This window comes from Propithecus coquereli, unplaced genomic scaffold, assembly GCF_000956105.1.
Source record: "Propithecus coquereli isolate 6110/MARCELLA unplaced genomic scaffold, Pcoq_1.0 Scaffold212, whole genome shotgun sequence".
Classification (NCBI taxonomy): domain Eukaryota; kingdom Metazoa; phylum Chordata; class Mammalia; order Primates; family Indriidae; genus Propithecus; species Propithecus coquereli.
Genome location: NW_012146301.1, coordinates 2,370,904 through 2,388,965, shown reverse-complemented (window position 1 = coordinate 2,388,965; position 18,062 = coordinate 2,370,904). Strand labels below are relative to the sequence as shown.

The 18,062-nt window shown below is 34.5% G+C and overlaps 1 protein-coding gene across 1 annotated transcript in view; it reads right to left on the bottom strand.

Moving 5' to 3' along the window:
* The window catches only part of PCCA (propionyl CoA carboxylase, alpha polypeptide), a 375,245-nt gene that overhangs the window by 195,131 nt on the left and 162,052 nt on the right, over positions 1 to 18,062 (bottom strand). The window contains exons 12-14 of the mRNA XM_012644433.1: positions 6,288 to 6,431; positions 4,859 to 4,933; positions 702 to 770 (exon numbers count right to left, since the gene is read on the bottom strand). Of these exons, the coding sequence (XP_012499887.1) occupies positions 702 to 770; positions 4,859 to 4,933; positions 6,288 to 6,431 (288 nt within the window). The remainder of the gene's footprint in view (positions 1 to 701; positions 771 to 4,858; positions 4,934 to 6,287; positions 6,432 to 18,062) is intronic.

Below are 18,062 nucleotides of genomic sequence, written 5' to 3'. Positions count from 1 at the left end.
GACAACTAAAAATATATACAAAAAATTAGCCGGACATGGTGGCGCATGCCTGTAGTCCCAGCTACTCGGGAGGCTGGGCCGGGGGATTGCTTGAGCCCAGGAGTTTGAGGTTGCTGTGAGCTAGGCTGATGCCACGGCATTCACTCTAGCCTGGGCAAAAGAGTGAGAGTCTGTCTCAAAAAAAAAAAAACAAAAAGACAGGTGGGCAAAACACAACTCTTACTCTTACATGAAAGTTATGTCAAATCTACTTAAGTAATTAGTAATTGGTAAAACTTGAAGAGAAAAAGTCAAAAGTACTCTAACAAACACTGGCTATCAGCCCAACTTCTTAACATTACCTGCCATTCATACTTTCATCTCAGGCAATTTTCAGTAATGGCCAAAAGGCAACTTAATTCCTTCCCACTGCAATGAGTTGGGTTGGCACCACTGGTTAAATGTTTATCGTTATTATCATTGTGTGTGCACGTGGTGGTATGATTTGATTGGGGAGGAGGGAATATTACAAACTAACACGATGCTGGATTTTCTCTTTCTTAAGAAAAAAATGTGCTCTGCTTTCACATTTACATCAGTGCATAATTAATTGTTTAATTACAGTACATTATTTAGATTAAGGACCAATTTCAGACTTTTTAAATATGTACATTGTTTTTTCAGAAGAAAACTGAAAGAATTCATTAAGAAATCAAACTAACTTTTGAAATCATAGGATCATAATAAATGCTAATGTCACTTCCTGGTTGGATACCACTGTCAACCCGGACCTAGGAGACAGAAAGAAAAAAATGAAAGTAACTCATATTGTGCAGATATTTTTTTTAACCACAAATTTAATTTCCATGGAGAAAATGGATAGAGAATTTCAATCTCAACTAACATTTCAGCTTCTGGAAAACAGAAAAACAACCTAAAAAATATATAGAGACCAAATGACCTTGATCTATTAATATGCAATACATGTCTTTTTTGTTCTGCCACTAAATGAAGAAACTAAGAAACAGGAAAAACAAAAACAAAAACCAGCTTTCTGCATCACTAGGCCAGGATGCCCAGGATGCGTCTGTGGCTCTCTGATGGTGTCTTCCATCTGCAGTAAAGCATGGATGAGGCCCTGCTAACCGCACTCCCCACCTGCACTCTTCGGAGAGCGCAAGTGAATCCCTGGTCAAGCCTGCTCCTCCCTCCATAGGAACTCAAGCCTGGACCTTTCATGTCTGCAACACTTTCTTTTTTTGCCTCACTCTCTCAACTGTAAAACACTATTTTCTGTTACTGTTAGTCCCCTGAGGCTTTAATGTTTACACAGCTTTTCCCACGGCTTTGCTTTATAAGGACACAGCCCTAATTAGAGTTCTGATTTTGCCATTTTCATGGGGGGAAAAATAGCAAGAGTTCAAAATATTCTTTTGAAGAGCCTGATTGCTGTTAACCAGCCAACAAGTTAGTTAGTACATCGCTGATTCTTGTTTTCATCTCCCAGTTTGATACCAGCAGTAAGGCACGGAGGTTAGCCATGTAAAACTTTTCAAATGAGCAGTTGCCGAGGACAGAATATTTATTAAATTATCATGAAGTTTTGGAATCTGAAGTATTTAAAAGCTAATCAAAATACTTAAGACTGCCAGGCATATCCTAGGGGTCTTGAGGATAGAGGAATTGAATGGAAGCTGAGAGAACAGCAGGACTTTGATGCCCAACATTGTAAAGGAGTGGGAAGAAAAGAGGGAAAGCTCATGTAGCTCTCCACCTGTGGGAAGAAGCCTTCCTAATAAACAGCAGCTCATCTGTCTGCAGTAAGGCAGAAAAAGGTCAACACAGAGGCTGTTAGGCCTTTAATATTTTAATTTAGGCAATTATCAAGGGACCACATGTAGAACCTCTTGTCTAGGATATCCACATGAGGGTATGATGATGGCTTTATTATATGGTGACATCAGAAGATGGGCCATAGTTTCAATCTCTTAAAAAAAAAATGACACTACTATTATTCCCTTTGTAAGGTTGTAAAAGCATTATTAACATACCTGGAGGGCTTTATTTCTGTATTCGTAAGCACAAAAAAATGGATATTTGTATTTGTATTCATACTTATATATAAAAATCTTAATTTTAAATGGAAGTCATTCAGCACACTTACAAATTATCGTGGCTTTATGTTTATTTAAAACATATTTCAGGAGACATAAACTGAAGTTTTATGGAATGCACAGTGTTGATAAAAACTAGAAAGAAATTAATAGAGAAGCTTTAAAAGCAATAAAACCACAATCTACCTTTTCCCCACATTTAAATAGCCCCAAAACGGTAACTGGCAATCAGGTTACATAACAGAAAAGATACCAGTGAGCTTAATTTTCTTAATTTTAGTACCAAATAGTTAAAGAGCTAATTTTACCACCATATCATCTTTAAAACCACAGCATGCTTCCTAAAGCTATATTTAAAACTAAGATTGGTACAAGTTCCAAAACTTTTGACTTTAAAAATATCCTATCATTTGCTACATAAACTGCTACAAAGCCAGTGAGGAACTTTGATGTTCAACCCACTAGTAAAATAACAGACAATAAGAATGTTACCTTCTCCTACAATTCTTAACTTAAAATTTCAGTTACCTTGAATAAAATTGTCACAGAGCATGAAAACTCTGATTATTTACTGTTTATATAGTTTTTCTAAAAAATAATCAGCCATATTTTAATATTTAACAACAAATTAAAAGTCAAATCAAGTCTCCATTCCTCGATGGAAACAAAGGCTATACACATTTGCATTAAAAGCCTTAAAAATAAGGTCAAATGGGATGAACATATTTGAAACTCGGACTTGGGGGGGGGCAAGGGCAACATACGTAACCTAAACATCTGTACCCCCATAATATGCTGAAATAAAAAAAAAAAGAATAAAGTCAAATGGAGTTGGAACCAAATCTCTGAGAACAAAACCGTAGTCTGAAAACAACAAATTTACAAACTACGGCGATCAAAGATCAAAAAGAAAAGCTTCATCTTTGCCATATAAATAAATTTCAGGCATAACGAAGCACATGAAAAGTACAAACCACAAGTTAACTCTTAAGTATGTATTCTTGTGACCAAAAAAGGTAAGAGCCAAAAATTGTTTCCTAAGGTAATAAGGCAAGAAGGAAAAACAAACAATAAAAACCACAACAAAAACACCCAAGCACCTCTGTATGAGATTCTCAAACCACTGCTCAGAAACCCCTAGCACAATTAAAATTTCCTTCTTCAGTACTACAGTGGACCCTGTGAAACTATCAGGCATCTCCCACCCTTCATTCTGAATTCAACTCTCCGCCTAAGCACAACTCCCAGCCCTCCATGTCTACCTGACAAGTGACAGCCCAATCTGATTAAATGCTTCCAAGGGAGGGGACTTGTGGGCCTCCATGACAGGCCAAAAGTGATCACCATGGAGATACATAATTACAGCTGTCAACGCATCTACTGTCCTGCTGACATCAATTTGATCGCTCCCAGCAATAATGATAGACAAAGCTTAGTGTGCACTCTCCTGCACCCAATCACTTTATCTATTCCTTGGTCCATTTAGCTGACATGCAACATTCACACAAGCAAATAACAGCAGTAAGCAGAACATTTAAGGCATTTTAATTGTTTTTTCTTTCTATGGATGGCTCACAACTGCAAATGTTATTACATAAAACTCCTGCTGCAGCATTAATTGAAGAAAGATTTGGTGGGACAAAGACTGTAGGGGGTATAGTTTGTCCATTATCACTTGTACTTTCAACAGGTCTCACGTTTGAAAATTGCAAATTGCAAAAACTTGCGAGGGCAAAATGTTTGACATCCTGTTAGCTATTACAACATGGTGAAAACTTCTAACTAGAGTAATCATTATGAATTCTTATTTAATACTTTTTTCTTTGATTAAAAAAGTATTTAGATATGTCCCTATGATACTTGTTTTCTCATCTGCTATTTAATGTCACATAATGCCTGTTAAATCTTTACAATTTTTTTTCTGCCTTCAGGCTTTGAACACAGCATGGAGTCTCCAAGCCTAGAAAGGGTCAAGTCCCTTTAGAAAGCACATGGGCAAAAACAATTTAAAAAGTGAAATAAATCATATATCCAATAACATCTTCAAATTTAGAATTCTTCCTGTAATCTTTCACCATCTCCATGCCAGTAATCAAAACTGAATAATCATATTCGCAGATGGTACAGCCTTGTCATCCACTAGCTAACATAATGCCATATAGATATGCACTTATTAAGAGAAAGGGTATGTCCGTGTTCTTTTTATACAACAAAAGCTATTTAAAGAACAGCTATTAAATACAGAAGAACTATGCAATGAAGTGGACAGTGATTACTTTTAACTGATATAAATAATACATACTTCTTAAAGTCTGAGACACTTAACAGAATTAGGTACACTTTGCTTTCCTTAGTCCTTTTCAATTAACGAGCTGATTTTGTGCTTCAATTTCTTGACATGTGACCATACAGGGGAGCTGGATTACATTTATTGAAAAGATTAAATTGTAAAACAAAAAAGTCATTTCCCATTCTTAAGATTCATGATCTTTTTGTTTATAATTTATGAAAGAATTGGGAACATTCTAAACTATCATTAATATCATCAGATATCTCCAGACTTCCCCTGTCAAGTGAATTCTGACATTCCTGAACACTATAAAATACCAAAAAAAAAAAATCGTTTTAAACACAAAACTGTGATTCCCCATGAATTTCACTTGTCCTGCAATTTACACCCGTTGGTGTTGACATGCTTTAACATAAAAGTATAATATAAATCAAGATTTTAACCCCTCAGTTGGTATTACAGCTTAATGACTTACACCAGGTAGATGTAATGGTTCCTGGTACTGAGACAATCTCCCAATAGACGGTAAACCGAAAAACTTGTAGGGGTCCTGAAAGTTCAAAAGAAAGGAAGCACAGTCTTTGAAATATAAATCAGCACAAGTAAGGTTAAATATTTATACAATGAATAAGCATTTCTAGGTTTATTTTCAACATACGATATTTACCAAATCACAGATTTCAGAATATTATTGTCTTATACTCTAGGCAACTTAGAAGTGTACTTAAAAATGAAACAGAATTGTAAGCAGAATTTAGCCTGACCTTGATCATACTCTATTGAAATTGGTAAAATTTCAACTTTTTATAAAGCTTCTTAGAATGCCTTGGGCAAAAATAAAATAACGTAGACCCTACATCAAAATATACTCAAGTTCAGAACAACAAATGTGGTGCACTAAAGATATTTGTTTTTCTTACTTCTCAAAACAGCTCACATATGGTAAAACTTGAGAATTTGTGTTCTTCAAATAAAGACCTGAAAAGAAACTTTGCACATGCTAGTAGATATGTACTTCATTCGTAAATATCTTAGATCATCAGAAGAGATGAGGTCAGTGTCATAGTAAGAAAGGAATACCACTTAAAATATGATAAAAAACGAGAGAAATATAACCATGCCAAAATATGTATTTAAGCTCCTTTAAGAAGATTTAAAATAACTTTCAGTATCTGCAAACGCAGATACTGATTTTTTTATTTTGACAGACATCTTTGATGTCTGAAAGTAAAAGATGGCACAAATATTACCTTGCATTTTTGCTTTAATTGTTTGAAGAAGGGATTTTTCAGATGTTGACTGCTCTATTATCTGATTTATATAGTTATAAAACAATATAAAAGTATTGGCCTGAGAGTTTATGAGTGAAGCCCATAATAAAGATTATGAATTGAGTACGTTTTACCAAAAGCTTCATAATTTAAATTTTGTTACTTTCATATAATCAAAAAGGACAAAATTATTTTTTTAACTGTTGGAAAAAAGTTTAAGTAAATGTCAAATCAACAGCTAACACGTACCCAAGGCAGGTGCTTAAAAAAACCCACAGAAATATTAATAAACGCTATTTCTTGCTAGTGTGGTTTGAAAACAAACAAAAAGCAAACAAAACAAAAACCATGGTCCATTCAAATTCAAGAATATTTAATGCTTTGTTGCCTCTTAACAGATTAATAGCTATTTCCCTATCCGGAAACATATGAGAATTAATTAAACCCAATTCTTTAAAGCTATTTTGAATTATGTCAAAATTATCTAATTTTTTTCTGATTTAATTATGGATTACATAATCAAATACTTGACACAGGTTATAAAACCCTAACTTTACCTTGTTGTTTAGCTAAACCAGGTCTCATGACTCTGGACACAACAACCATCCTTCCTCCCAACATCATTCATTTTACCTCCGCATAAACTCGACATTCAACTGCCCAGCCGTTGATGGGAATATCAGCTTGTTTGTGCCTGAGAGGGTAACCCTTAGCAACACGGATCATTTCTTGGACTAGGTCCAGGCCAGTAATGCATTCTGTGACAGGATGCTCAACCTGCAAGGCCAAGATCTGCCAGTCAATAGGTGTAGAAAAAGGTAAAGCAAATAAACAAGAAAAATTTCAAAAGTTTTTGGGTAGAATGAGATTAATTGGATTTAACATTTAATCATACTTGACTTAAAATCTAGCTAGGAGAATAAAATGAAAACATAAACACAATACAGTACACAAATCATAATACAAAAACTAGTGCCTAAAAAGTATTTTTAAACTGTTTTACTTTTGCCAATTTTGATTTATGGGGTTCAACAATGTCTAACAATCTTAATTCTGAAACTAATTCTTAATTGAAAACCACATTTACTTCTCTGCAATCCTCAACATAGCTGATAATTAACCTATTCTGTTACACTTAACATTGCATCTAGAGGGGCAGCTTATGATTTTCCAAAGCGCTGGTCTACCCGTCTCACCCACTTGCATGCTTTCACTAACCTGTCCTGACAAGCAGCCAGATTAGCGTAATCTTGCATCAATGCAGTGTAGCAGAAAGGAGCAGATGGATCCTTCAGGTTGCTTTCCCTCCAGACTGATTTGGGGAGTGCTTAGCATGCACAAGAGCAAAACTGAGCTAGTGAAATCATTCTGCTTTCTCAGCAAACTGCTGATAACCACTTTGTCTGATGCTGTCATGGGAATACCTGGCTTTCCACACTAACACATGGGACACATATGTACAAAAACATGCACTGCCATATAAGTACATGAATACATGTACTTATACATGTATACATGTCATTATAAATTTGATCAATCATTTACAAATTCCTAAACTTGAGCTAAAATAAAGTCACTTACGGCACTGGAAAAGAGTAGATAATCTATCTTTCATCTAAAATCTTGAATAAGTTTTAAAAAAAACAAAACCATGGCCACATCTGCTGCTTTGATAATTTTTTTTCTTTGTAAAAATTAAGTATATTTTAAACGTACTTCACAATAGTTTCTTTATCATCACATGTCATATTTCATACACTCTGACACAGGAAAAGGTCAGTGAACAAATGAATTATCTTCCCATCTTCAACTACACTAATTGAAGCACAGGACTTAGTCATTATAATAATCTTGAAGCTTATCGTAAGCAGACAATGCCATGGTCTTAAAAAAAAAAAAAAAAGCTTTGTAAAAATAAACAGATGGTATCCATAATTAGCTCTGTGTGTGTTATGAGTTTGTTTACAGTTTCAACAACATTTTAAGACATTTTGACATAATTTTAATGACAAATCATCACTAAAATAAGCATCTGCCCTTTGTAAAATAAATGTGACACTAAATAAAGATCTTATTAGATAGTTAAAAATATATATATTTGATAATATATTATGGTTTTGCAAGAAACAAAACTCTATATGATAAACATATTAATAATAAAGCTATAAAGCCCCTCTAATATTGCTAGAAAACAATTTCATATGAGAAAGCATCTCAGCACTATAACTATTCAAGAGGTGAACCTACTATGTGCCAAGAGCTTTACTATATATTAATACCAATATACCTGTTAGGTGAGAAAACAATTTTAAAAGTTAACAATTCAATTTCCTCTTTCCATAACCAGTGCCCAGATAAATACATATTATATACAAAGCAAACAAATATACATTGAATGAATGCATGAATGAACAGCAAATCCAGAGTCACAGCTATATTAAGTGGTAGAGAAGGGGTTGGAATTTATGTCACTACAGAGATGACGTTATCTTCCTGTTCTTCCTCATGAAAAAACGTACACGAAAGCATGTACTAAATAGAAATGGCTATACAATTATGCACAGTTGTCTTTTCTAAAATATATTACCATGAAGGCTTAAAGATCCAAATTTATTATGAGCCTCTGTTTCACCTTTGAAAATGTCTCTATAACTGGGTAGAAAAATAACTACATTAGACCCACTTGGAATGGGATCCAAAAACGAACCCACTTTGTTCCAAATGTAGAGTTATATAACAGGAACAGACCACTTTACAATCTAAATTAGTGAGCTACAAGTAATTAAAAATAAAAGTAACTAAGTGAATAACTAAAATAACGAGCAGTTAAAGGTAAAATAATTACTAATAGAATTTTTAAAAAATATCCACTTATTGACAAGTATTATCAAAGTCCACAAAATAGTCTGTTTGGATTTATCAGGTAAGAGACATATATCTTCTTTAAAGTAAAACTTACAATTTTAAACATTTTTTTAAAGAAATATTTCTAAATACACAGAATGCCAAAGCTATTCCACAGGACACATGAAACATTTCCTTTAGGCCTTATATTATTATTATTATATTATCGGGAATCTTATAAGCATAACATTGTCTAAATAATCACATATCTTCCCCACTCCCAAGAACATTGCAATGGTTTCCCCCAACAAGTTGAACTCAATACTTAAGAGGTCAGAACAGAAATATACAAAAGAACAAAATGACTCCTAGGCCAAAACATCATTCAAGAGGAAGGGAGGGAGATGAAGATGGTTAACTGGACCAAAAGGTTATAGAAAGAAAATAAAAATGAAAAATTGTTGTCTGGTAAACTAACAAGTTCACCTTGTTCCACTTAGAAGAAAACTGTAAATAACTATTACTGATGTTAATAAATACCTGTTCCGAGCACTATTGTGGGGGGCGGGGCTGTGTCACTTCTATTTGGGAAACACTGGGTTAATTTAAATTAAACAAGTTTTTTTAAAGAAAGACTCCTCAAGTCATTAATATGTCCACATGCTTTGTGACTGTCAAAGAGGAGGATCTTGTACAGCCCTTCTTCCTCCTTTTGCAGAGAGTATCTTTAAGAGTTCAGAAGTCCATGGAACACGTTTTTTGAAATAATGCCTTAAACATTTCAAATACAAAATGGAATTCCCTTATTGTAACTCCATCCAACTCACTAGGCAAATTTTTGAGAACCCAGCTTTATATGTTTTTGCTACCCAATAGAAATGTGCTTGTTTCAACAAACACATGAATCGGGGATCCACCCACCAGATAGAATTATTTTGCATTATAGATGAATACATTAGCATTCAAATATATAAATCTTGTGATTTAGTCAGCAACAGTAAGCCTTAACAACAACCAAAAAAATTCACACACACAAAAAAGGAGTAAACCCAACCAAGTTATAATTTCTGAATCTTCAAAGACAAATTTCTGATTGGGATACATTCGTCAAGGTAGTGCCCCACTGCAGGGTCTATTAGTAGTTGATAAATCCATTTCTATTGGCAATAATACCCTTAGCTCACCATAAAGCTTTTGTTCAAACAGGTACAGAAAACTACAATCACCAAATGCCACATTACGGGACATAATCATGCTTGGGGACTAGAATGAATATGTATAGTTCTATGTGCCTACATCAGATGGTCACAAATGGCTAGCCTTTTACAGATCTATTTGCTGCTTTACTTTAGTTTTGTCTTCTTAGTCACCACCAAGCTGTCATTATTATCATTTTGTCTAGACCTCTCACTACTCCCTCTTTACTAATCTGTTGCTTCAAACTTATCTCCCAAAAAATAACTAAGCATGTCAAATGCAACTGTGAGGTAAATTAGGTTTTGCTTCATCTCTGAGTGCTTAACTTATCAAATTTCAATAGTAATAAACTTAGACCTAAATCTTTCTGGCACTGTGTAGTCATTATGTACCTTCATGATTCTAAAAATTATAATCATAAATTCTGACACTGCCACTGTCATCTTTAGCATATTCCTCATTGATTACAAACTATGAAGTATGCTAAAACTAGTGAGTGAACATAGGATGGGATGTTTACAGAGTCTCAAAGTTATCTCCCTGTAAGATACTTTATTAATGAAAAGGGAAAAATAGTCTACGTTGGAGAAACACCAGAGACATCACCCTAACCAAGCCAACATCACCAATAATGGGAAAAACAGACATCTTGTTCCTCCTATGTGGTGCTCAGAGAAAGACTACATCATTTCTGTAATATTCCTGCCCAAAATACAAAGACTGAATCTAGTCACAAGAAAACAGACAAGCCCAAAATGAGAGACATTCTATAAAATAAATGGCCTGTGCTCCTCAAGAACGTCAAGATCATAACTGACCAAAAAAAAAAAAAATGGCCAAAGAATTGTTCCAGATTGAGAAAAAATAAAGGGATGTAACAACTAAATACAATGTAAGACTCTGAACCAGAATTTTTTTCTTTTACTATAAAAGGCATTAGTGAGATAATTTACAAAGATAAAAATTTGTATATAGTCTACAGATTTGATGATAGTAATATTTTAATGTTAAAATCCTGATTTTGATAATGGTACTGTGATTATGTAAAAGAATTTCCTTGTTTTCAGGAAATACATACATATTTAGGAATAAAGGGGCACCAGTCGTGCAATTTACTCTGAAATGTTTCAAGTAAAGAAAATGTAGACACGGATAGAAATATAAAGCAAATGTGATAAATGTTAGTGAAGGGTGTTCAGACATTCCTTGTAATATTTTTGCAACTTTTCTGTAAGTCTGAAATAATTTCAAAATAAAAGATAATAAAAATAAAAGCAATGTCACTAGAAAGGCTTGTTTTTCATATTATAAAACATTATTAAAGATATCTGACTTGATCAACATTCTTTTCTCTTCAGTCAGAATCTCCCCACTGTGTTAAATAAAAATAGCTATCTGACAGCGGATAATTCATTCAATATGTTTTCTCTGACCTAAACTTTTAAATATTTCAATGTGATATTTATCTAATAATTCCTAAAACTTTAAGAATAGGTAACTAAATAATAGGCAAGTCTTCCCCAAGGGCAGGAAGATTCAGGCAAATTTTAATTATATACCTGAGTTAACTTTGAATGAAAATTAACAGAGAAGTCTAAAAGAGGAAAAAGTCACAAAGTGTGAAAAAAAGTAGGATGCAATGTGTGTTAACCTGGTCGCCGTGGACAAGAAGCTGATAACAAGTATTCAAAATTCCTTGAATGGAGAGATTTTGGGGCTGTAATTGTTTGGCAGCTAGTGAGTGGTGTCAAAGCAGAAGCTGCCCCCAAGAATACAAGATCCACCATTCATAATGATAACTGACATCAGCATGGCACTTTCAAATTTACAAAATCTCTCCTCATGCACAAAACTTGTTCAATACTCCAATGTCATTAAAGTACATGAGATACTCACAAGATGTATACGGTGAGAGAAGAGTAAGAATTTTTAATATCCAAATAATGTTACTTTAACAACATCTTTATGAAATACAACAAGTCTAAACTGTCTAAACCGGTTTGTGGAAGCTATCTTTTGTAAGCAGAATTTGTTGGACTCAACTCAGCAAAGCAGTTTAGGTGTGATTACCTGTTGAAATATGAGGAAATTGTCCTGTTATATAAAATTCCGTTTCATAATGGTGTTTGGCATAATAGGCCTCTTTTTAGTTTGTTGTTATCCCAGCCTGAAAGGATAGCTGATGCCATTATTTTTGGTTCTGTTTTTTCCATTCAGAGAGATTCTTTGTCCAGAACAGAATCTAGCATGTATCTATTAAAATTCTGAACCTCTACCTCCTGAGAATATAGGATTTCAAAATAGATTTGATCCATAGGACTCAAAGATAAAAAGCATGTTGGAAAATAGGCACCAACACACCATTCCTGTAAACTCACCTTGAAAATAATGGCTGTATTCAAGAGTAGTCATGAAAATGGAACAGGTTCTATTATAGAGCTCCCCTGTTAGCCCCAACAAGAATAACCAGATGAAGAAAGGATAGGGGAACTCTCACAGGCTGAATTTTGTCCTCCCCAAAATTCATATGTTGAAGTCCTAACCCCCAGTACATCAGAAAGTGACTCTATTTGGAGACAAGGTCTTTAAAGAGGTGATTAAGTTAAAATGAGATCATTAGAGCGGGCTCTAAACCGATATGACTGATGTCCTTATAGAAAGAGAAGATTAGGACATGGAGAGCCCACAGGACAGAGGAAAGACCAGGTGAAGGCACAGGGATGGCCATCAGCAATCTAACAACAGAGGCCTAACAAAAGATACCAACCCCACTGACACCTTGATTTTGGACTTCCAGCCTCCAGAACTGTCATAAAATAATTTTTTGTTGTTTAAGCCACTCAGTCTGTGGTACTTTGTTATGGCAACCCTAGGACACTAATACAAGATCAATTTAAAAATTAAAATGTAGATAAAAGAGTCCAGAACTCAGACAGCAAAACAGTTTACAAGATGCTTAAAACGAAACCCTAATTATAAGTGCCTGACAAGCTTACCTATGCATATCTATATACCAAAAACTTCTTTCCCTCAGCTTTCTAATGAGATGCAGCAAACAATAAGGGAAGGCATGACATGCCCTGCTTGCTGTCCTTGGTTTCCCAGGAGACAGACTGACTCCCAGTTCCGGCTTACTCCAGCCAGCCTGAGAACCCTAGCCTCTATAACTTTAAATCAAAAAGGTCTTTTGCCCAGATCCAAAAAGTACCTTTAGACAAGAATGAAATTTTACAAATTAGTCATGAATCCATTTCCCAATAATTTCTCTTCATTCTTTTGATCGAATACTCCAACTCCATAAAAGACCAAAATCTTTTAGTCTAAAAAGTCCAGGAATATTTTTTAAATCAAAAACTGCTCTGATAGGTTAAGTGTCTATCGATGGATAAATGTATAAATAAAATGTGGTACATATACACAATGGAATATTATTCAACCATAAAAAATGAAATGCTGTCATTTGTAACAACATGGATGAAACTGGAGCACATTATATTAAGTAAAATAAACCAGGCAAAAAAAAGATAAATACTGTATGTTCTCACTCATATGTGGGAGCTAAAAAATAATTGAACTCACAGAGATAGAGAGTAGAATGATGGTTTCCACAGGCTGGGAAGGATAGTTGGGGGTGGCGGGGGGAGCGTTAAAAGGGCGATGGTCAATGGGTACAAAAATACATTTAGAAGGAATAAGATCTAGTGTTCGATTGCACAATAGGGAAACTACAGTTTACAATGATTTGTTATATATTACAAAATAACTGAAAGAGTGGAATTGGAATGTTACTAACACAAAGAAATGATAAATGCTTGGGGTGATTACCCTGATTTGATTATTACACATTGTATGCCTGTATTAAAATATCATAATGAATCCCATAAATATGTATAACTATTACACATACATAATAATTAAAAATAAAACATTTAAAAAATAAATAAATAAATAAAACTACACTGAAATTAAAACATTGTATTTGTTCAATTATGGTCAATTGTTACAGACCACATTTTGGGTTGCAAAAATTCTTAAATTTTTTATTTATTTATTTTTTAATGAGATGGAGTCTTGCTCTGTCCTCTAGGCTGGAGGGCAGTGGTACAATCATAGCTGACTGCAGCCTCAAACTCTTGGGCTCAAGCGATACTCCTGCCTCAGCCTCCCACGTAGCTGGGATTACAGGTACATGCCACTTCACCTGGCTTGTTCTTAATTCTTAAATTAATGAAAGAGAAAGGGCAAAAATCAAGTTGCCACGCCTTTCTAAAATCCCTCTGAAATATAAAGGTTCCATATGATGCAGAATCCTCTCTGATGAAAGAGTGGCAGGCCTTCAGAACAACAATTCTACTGTACTTTTCTTTCCACAGCAAAAGTAGATTCCTCCTTCACAATATGAGCAACTAAGGTCTAACAAAACTGGAACAATTCATGTCTCTGTTCTCAAAGACATGGACAGCCAACTGACCATGGTTGAGCATTTAATTATTTTCAAGATTTTATTTGAGAATTTTTTAATTCTGATAGTCTTTGAAGACCATATAGAAGCTGCTTTTCCAAAAACCTAAAATCTAAAAATTACCTAGCATTTGGAAATTAATAATTACACACAGACACACAGGCTAGAATTTGAAAAGGTGTAGTCAGGGTCCTAAAATTAATCTTAGCACAAAAGTCTAAGCAGAAATAGCTTATCAATGTAGCAAACACTTTTATTTATCAGTTTCATTTTCAGAAGATTTCCATCTCCATGTTCTTCCCAGACTCTTACATAAACATCCTTATAAGAGAAAGTTATTATTTAATTTATGGCTCAGTCTGACATCTTTGACTACGGACAGGCTTGATTAGTAATAACAACAATAGTAATAGTAAAAATGTTAACCAAGTTTAACAAACATAACATGCAAAAATACTCTTACCGTTAGAGGAAGAAATGAGTGCTTAGTATAAAACAGGTACTATTTTGAGCATCTTAAATATATTAACTCATTTAATGCTCACAATCCTATTAGACAAATGCTATAATTACTGTCATTTTACAAACAAAGAAAACTGAAACACAAAGAAGTTAAGGAACTTGCTTAAGGTCATACAACTAGGAAGGAATGGAACCAGGATTTACTTGCACTAAGTGAAAATAGTGGATGTTTACAATTAACAAAAACAGTGATTAAATAAGTTCCCTATCAGTCACTTGTAGTTGTTCTAAACCATTTTAGGGTTCAGAACCTGAATTTCTCCCTAGAAAATCACGCATCCAATTTCAGTGTGTCCGAAGACTCCCCTAAATATCACTAGAGAGATCCAGATAACCCAGGTTAGCTATTCCTGTTCTGGGAAGCTATCAGCCTCGCTCATGACCGCTCCACTCCAAACTCTTTGCTCTTTATTTCCCTAGAGCTGCTGAGCAGCTGAGGACATAGGAAGCACCAAGATCCGAGGGAAGATGAGGGCCAAGAACTGGGAATGGGCTCCACTCCCTTGCTGACTGAACCTGGAAACTAGCATCTGAGAACTCTAGGGAAGAATGTGAAAGGAGACAGCTGGGCTTGCAAAGATCTAAGGACCTTGAGGAGAAAGTCAATGAAGTCTCCAGAAGGATCCACGGTCTCTTTGCCAAGGAATCTAAGTAGTCAGTAAAAGTTACCTGAATTCTGTCCTTGATATGATGAAAATGCTAGAAGACATGCTCTTCCAGGCCTCCGGAGTAGATACAGTTGTATCTTCAACCACTTGAAGGACTACTGCCACTTAGAATATTACAACAAGCAGAACTCAGTACTGATAACCCAAAATCAATCACAGGACAACCATGGTAGGGAGTTTACCAGCCAGCAAAAGAACAAGCATTCAGAACAATGACTATATATAGGCCAAGTGAAACAGAGCCACTGAAGGGCAGGAGAGAAAAACCAATTTTATCCAAAAAAAAAATAAGGGCACTTAAAAAACTTAGGAGTAGCAATGAACATGCATGCATGCAAGCACAAACACACACACCCCCACAGCTGTCCCTCAGTATCCCCAGGGAACTGGTTCCAGGACCCCCGAGGCTGCTCACAGTCCTGATATAAGATGACATAGTATTTACATGTAACCCAAGCACATCCTCCACATACTTTAAATCATCTCTAGATTACTTATAGTTCTTAATGCAATGTACACGCTATGTAAATAGTTGTTTTTTTAATTTGTATTATTTTTTAGTATTGAATTTTTTTTTTAAGAGATGGGGTCCTGCTATGTTGTCCTGGCTGAACTTAAACTCCTGGGTTCAAGTGATCTTCCCACCTCAGCCTCCTGAGTAATTGAGACTACAGGCACATGCCACCATGCCCAAGTGAATTATCATTTTTTATTGTTTTCTGAATATTTTCAGTCTGTGGTTGGCTGAATCTGCAGATGTAGAACTCCCAGATACAGAGAGCTGGCTGAACATACGATTAGACTTTCTGAGATAAAATAATGTGATTTCTCAATTACACAATTCAGTCAATTACTTAAAAGAGAGGACGATCACTGTTGCAACCTGAATTAGTAACCTGGAAGATCAACATAAATACTATCAAGAAATAGGACATAATTATAAAATGAGAGCTATCATGAGAGAAATGTATCTAATATACCTAAACTGCAAAAAACAGGAGTTCTAGAAGGAGAAAACTAATTGATGAGAGAAGGAAATAGTTAAATAACAGAAGAAATTTCCTCTGAAACAAAGAAATACTTAACTCAGCACACTGAAAGAGGACATGGAGTAAAAGGCGGGGTTGATGGATACAAACACATACCTAGGCATATGCTGGTTGGGAAAAAAAAAAAACCCAAATTCCAATGATTAAAAGAAAATTGGGCCAGTTTTCAGACAGCAAGAATGCATTACCTACAATGGAGAAGAAATCAGAATGACATCAGACTTAACACTAGAAGCTAGAACACAGCAGAAATTCATAAACTCCTGAAAGACAAGAACTGAAACCCAAGAATCCTATACTCAATCAAAATATCATTCCCCTTTCAGGGCTAAAGAAACATATTTGAGAATGTGGCATTTCAGATCATATATTCCACATATTCCAGCTGAGGAAATTTCATGAAATAATGCTCTGAACAAAGGAACTAGAGCAGAAATCTAAAAGAAGAGGAAAGATGAAGAAAACATACCAAATAATGAGAGATGTGTCTTGGGATATACATAAGAGTTAAAAAAAAGGACTTTGGAAACAGAAGGGATAAACTACAAGAGGAAGTAAAAACAGCTTAGAAGTACTAAAACATCTTAGCAAATCTTTAGTGTTGGAAAGTCGAGGGACCTAGTTATATCATCTTTACAAATAGAGAAAATGTTTGTCTGAACAGAAGGATAAATAAATAAAATTTTACAGGACGACAGAATTTCCAATTTATTAATGGGGAACAACAGGAATAATTAGCAATTTAATTCAAGTAATAAACAGAAAGAGAAGGAAAGAAAAAGCAAATAAAATGGAAAACAAAAACAGAAAAAATCTTTTAAAACATGATGAAATAAATAAAATCAAATATTTAAAAAGGAAGGACTAAATTTTCACACTACAAGAAAGAGTGTCAGATTGGGTTTTTAAAAAATTGTTTCTAAACTAAAACAAAATGAAAATAAGTGATAAAGGCGGCTTTAAAATAAAGGAACAGACAAAAACAAAAAGAAGGTGATGCAACATGATATGAGTCAATGTGGGATTTAAGATTAAAATAGTTAAACAGTTAAATATAAAGATATTATATAAAGATAAAAGGCATATAATTCATGTAGAATAGTCACAAACCTACACATACCAAATTATACTATAGATAAATATGCAAAAATATATATTAGAAATGCAAGGAAAACTTAAAGATGTGTACTGAAATAATAACATGAAATTATATAACGTCTGGTATTTATGTTAAAATACTCCTGACAAGAGAGGAAAAAATGAAGAAAAGAAGGCATACATGGGAAAGTAAACATGAAGCTAGGTTACAGATTCACAGGACTTTACCATACTACTCTTGCTATTCTTAAGTACTTTTGTATGTATGAAAATTGCCATGAGGAAAAGAAAGTGAGACAGACACATGGTGGAGGGAGGAAAAAAAAAAAAAAAAGGAGGAAAGGAAAGAAAAGAAAAAAAGGAAAGGAAAGGAAAAAGAAGAAAGATGGAAAGAACCAACAAAAAAAAAAGAAGGAAAGAAATGTAAAGATGTCTTAGATGCAAATATTTTTAGGGCAGTGAAAATACTCTGTATAATACTGTAATGGTGGATACATTTGTCAAAACTCATGTATAGGCCGGGCGCAGTGGCTCACGCCTGTAATCCTAGCACTCTGGGAGGCCGAGG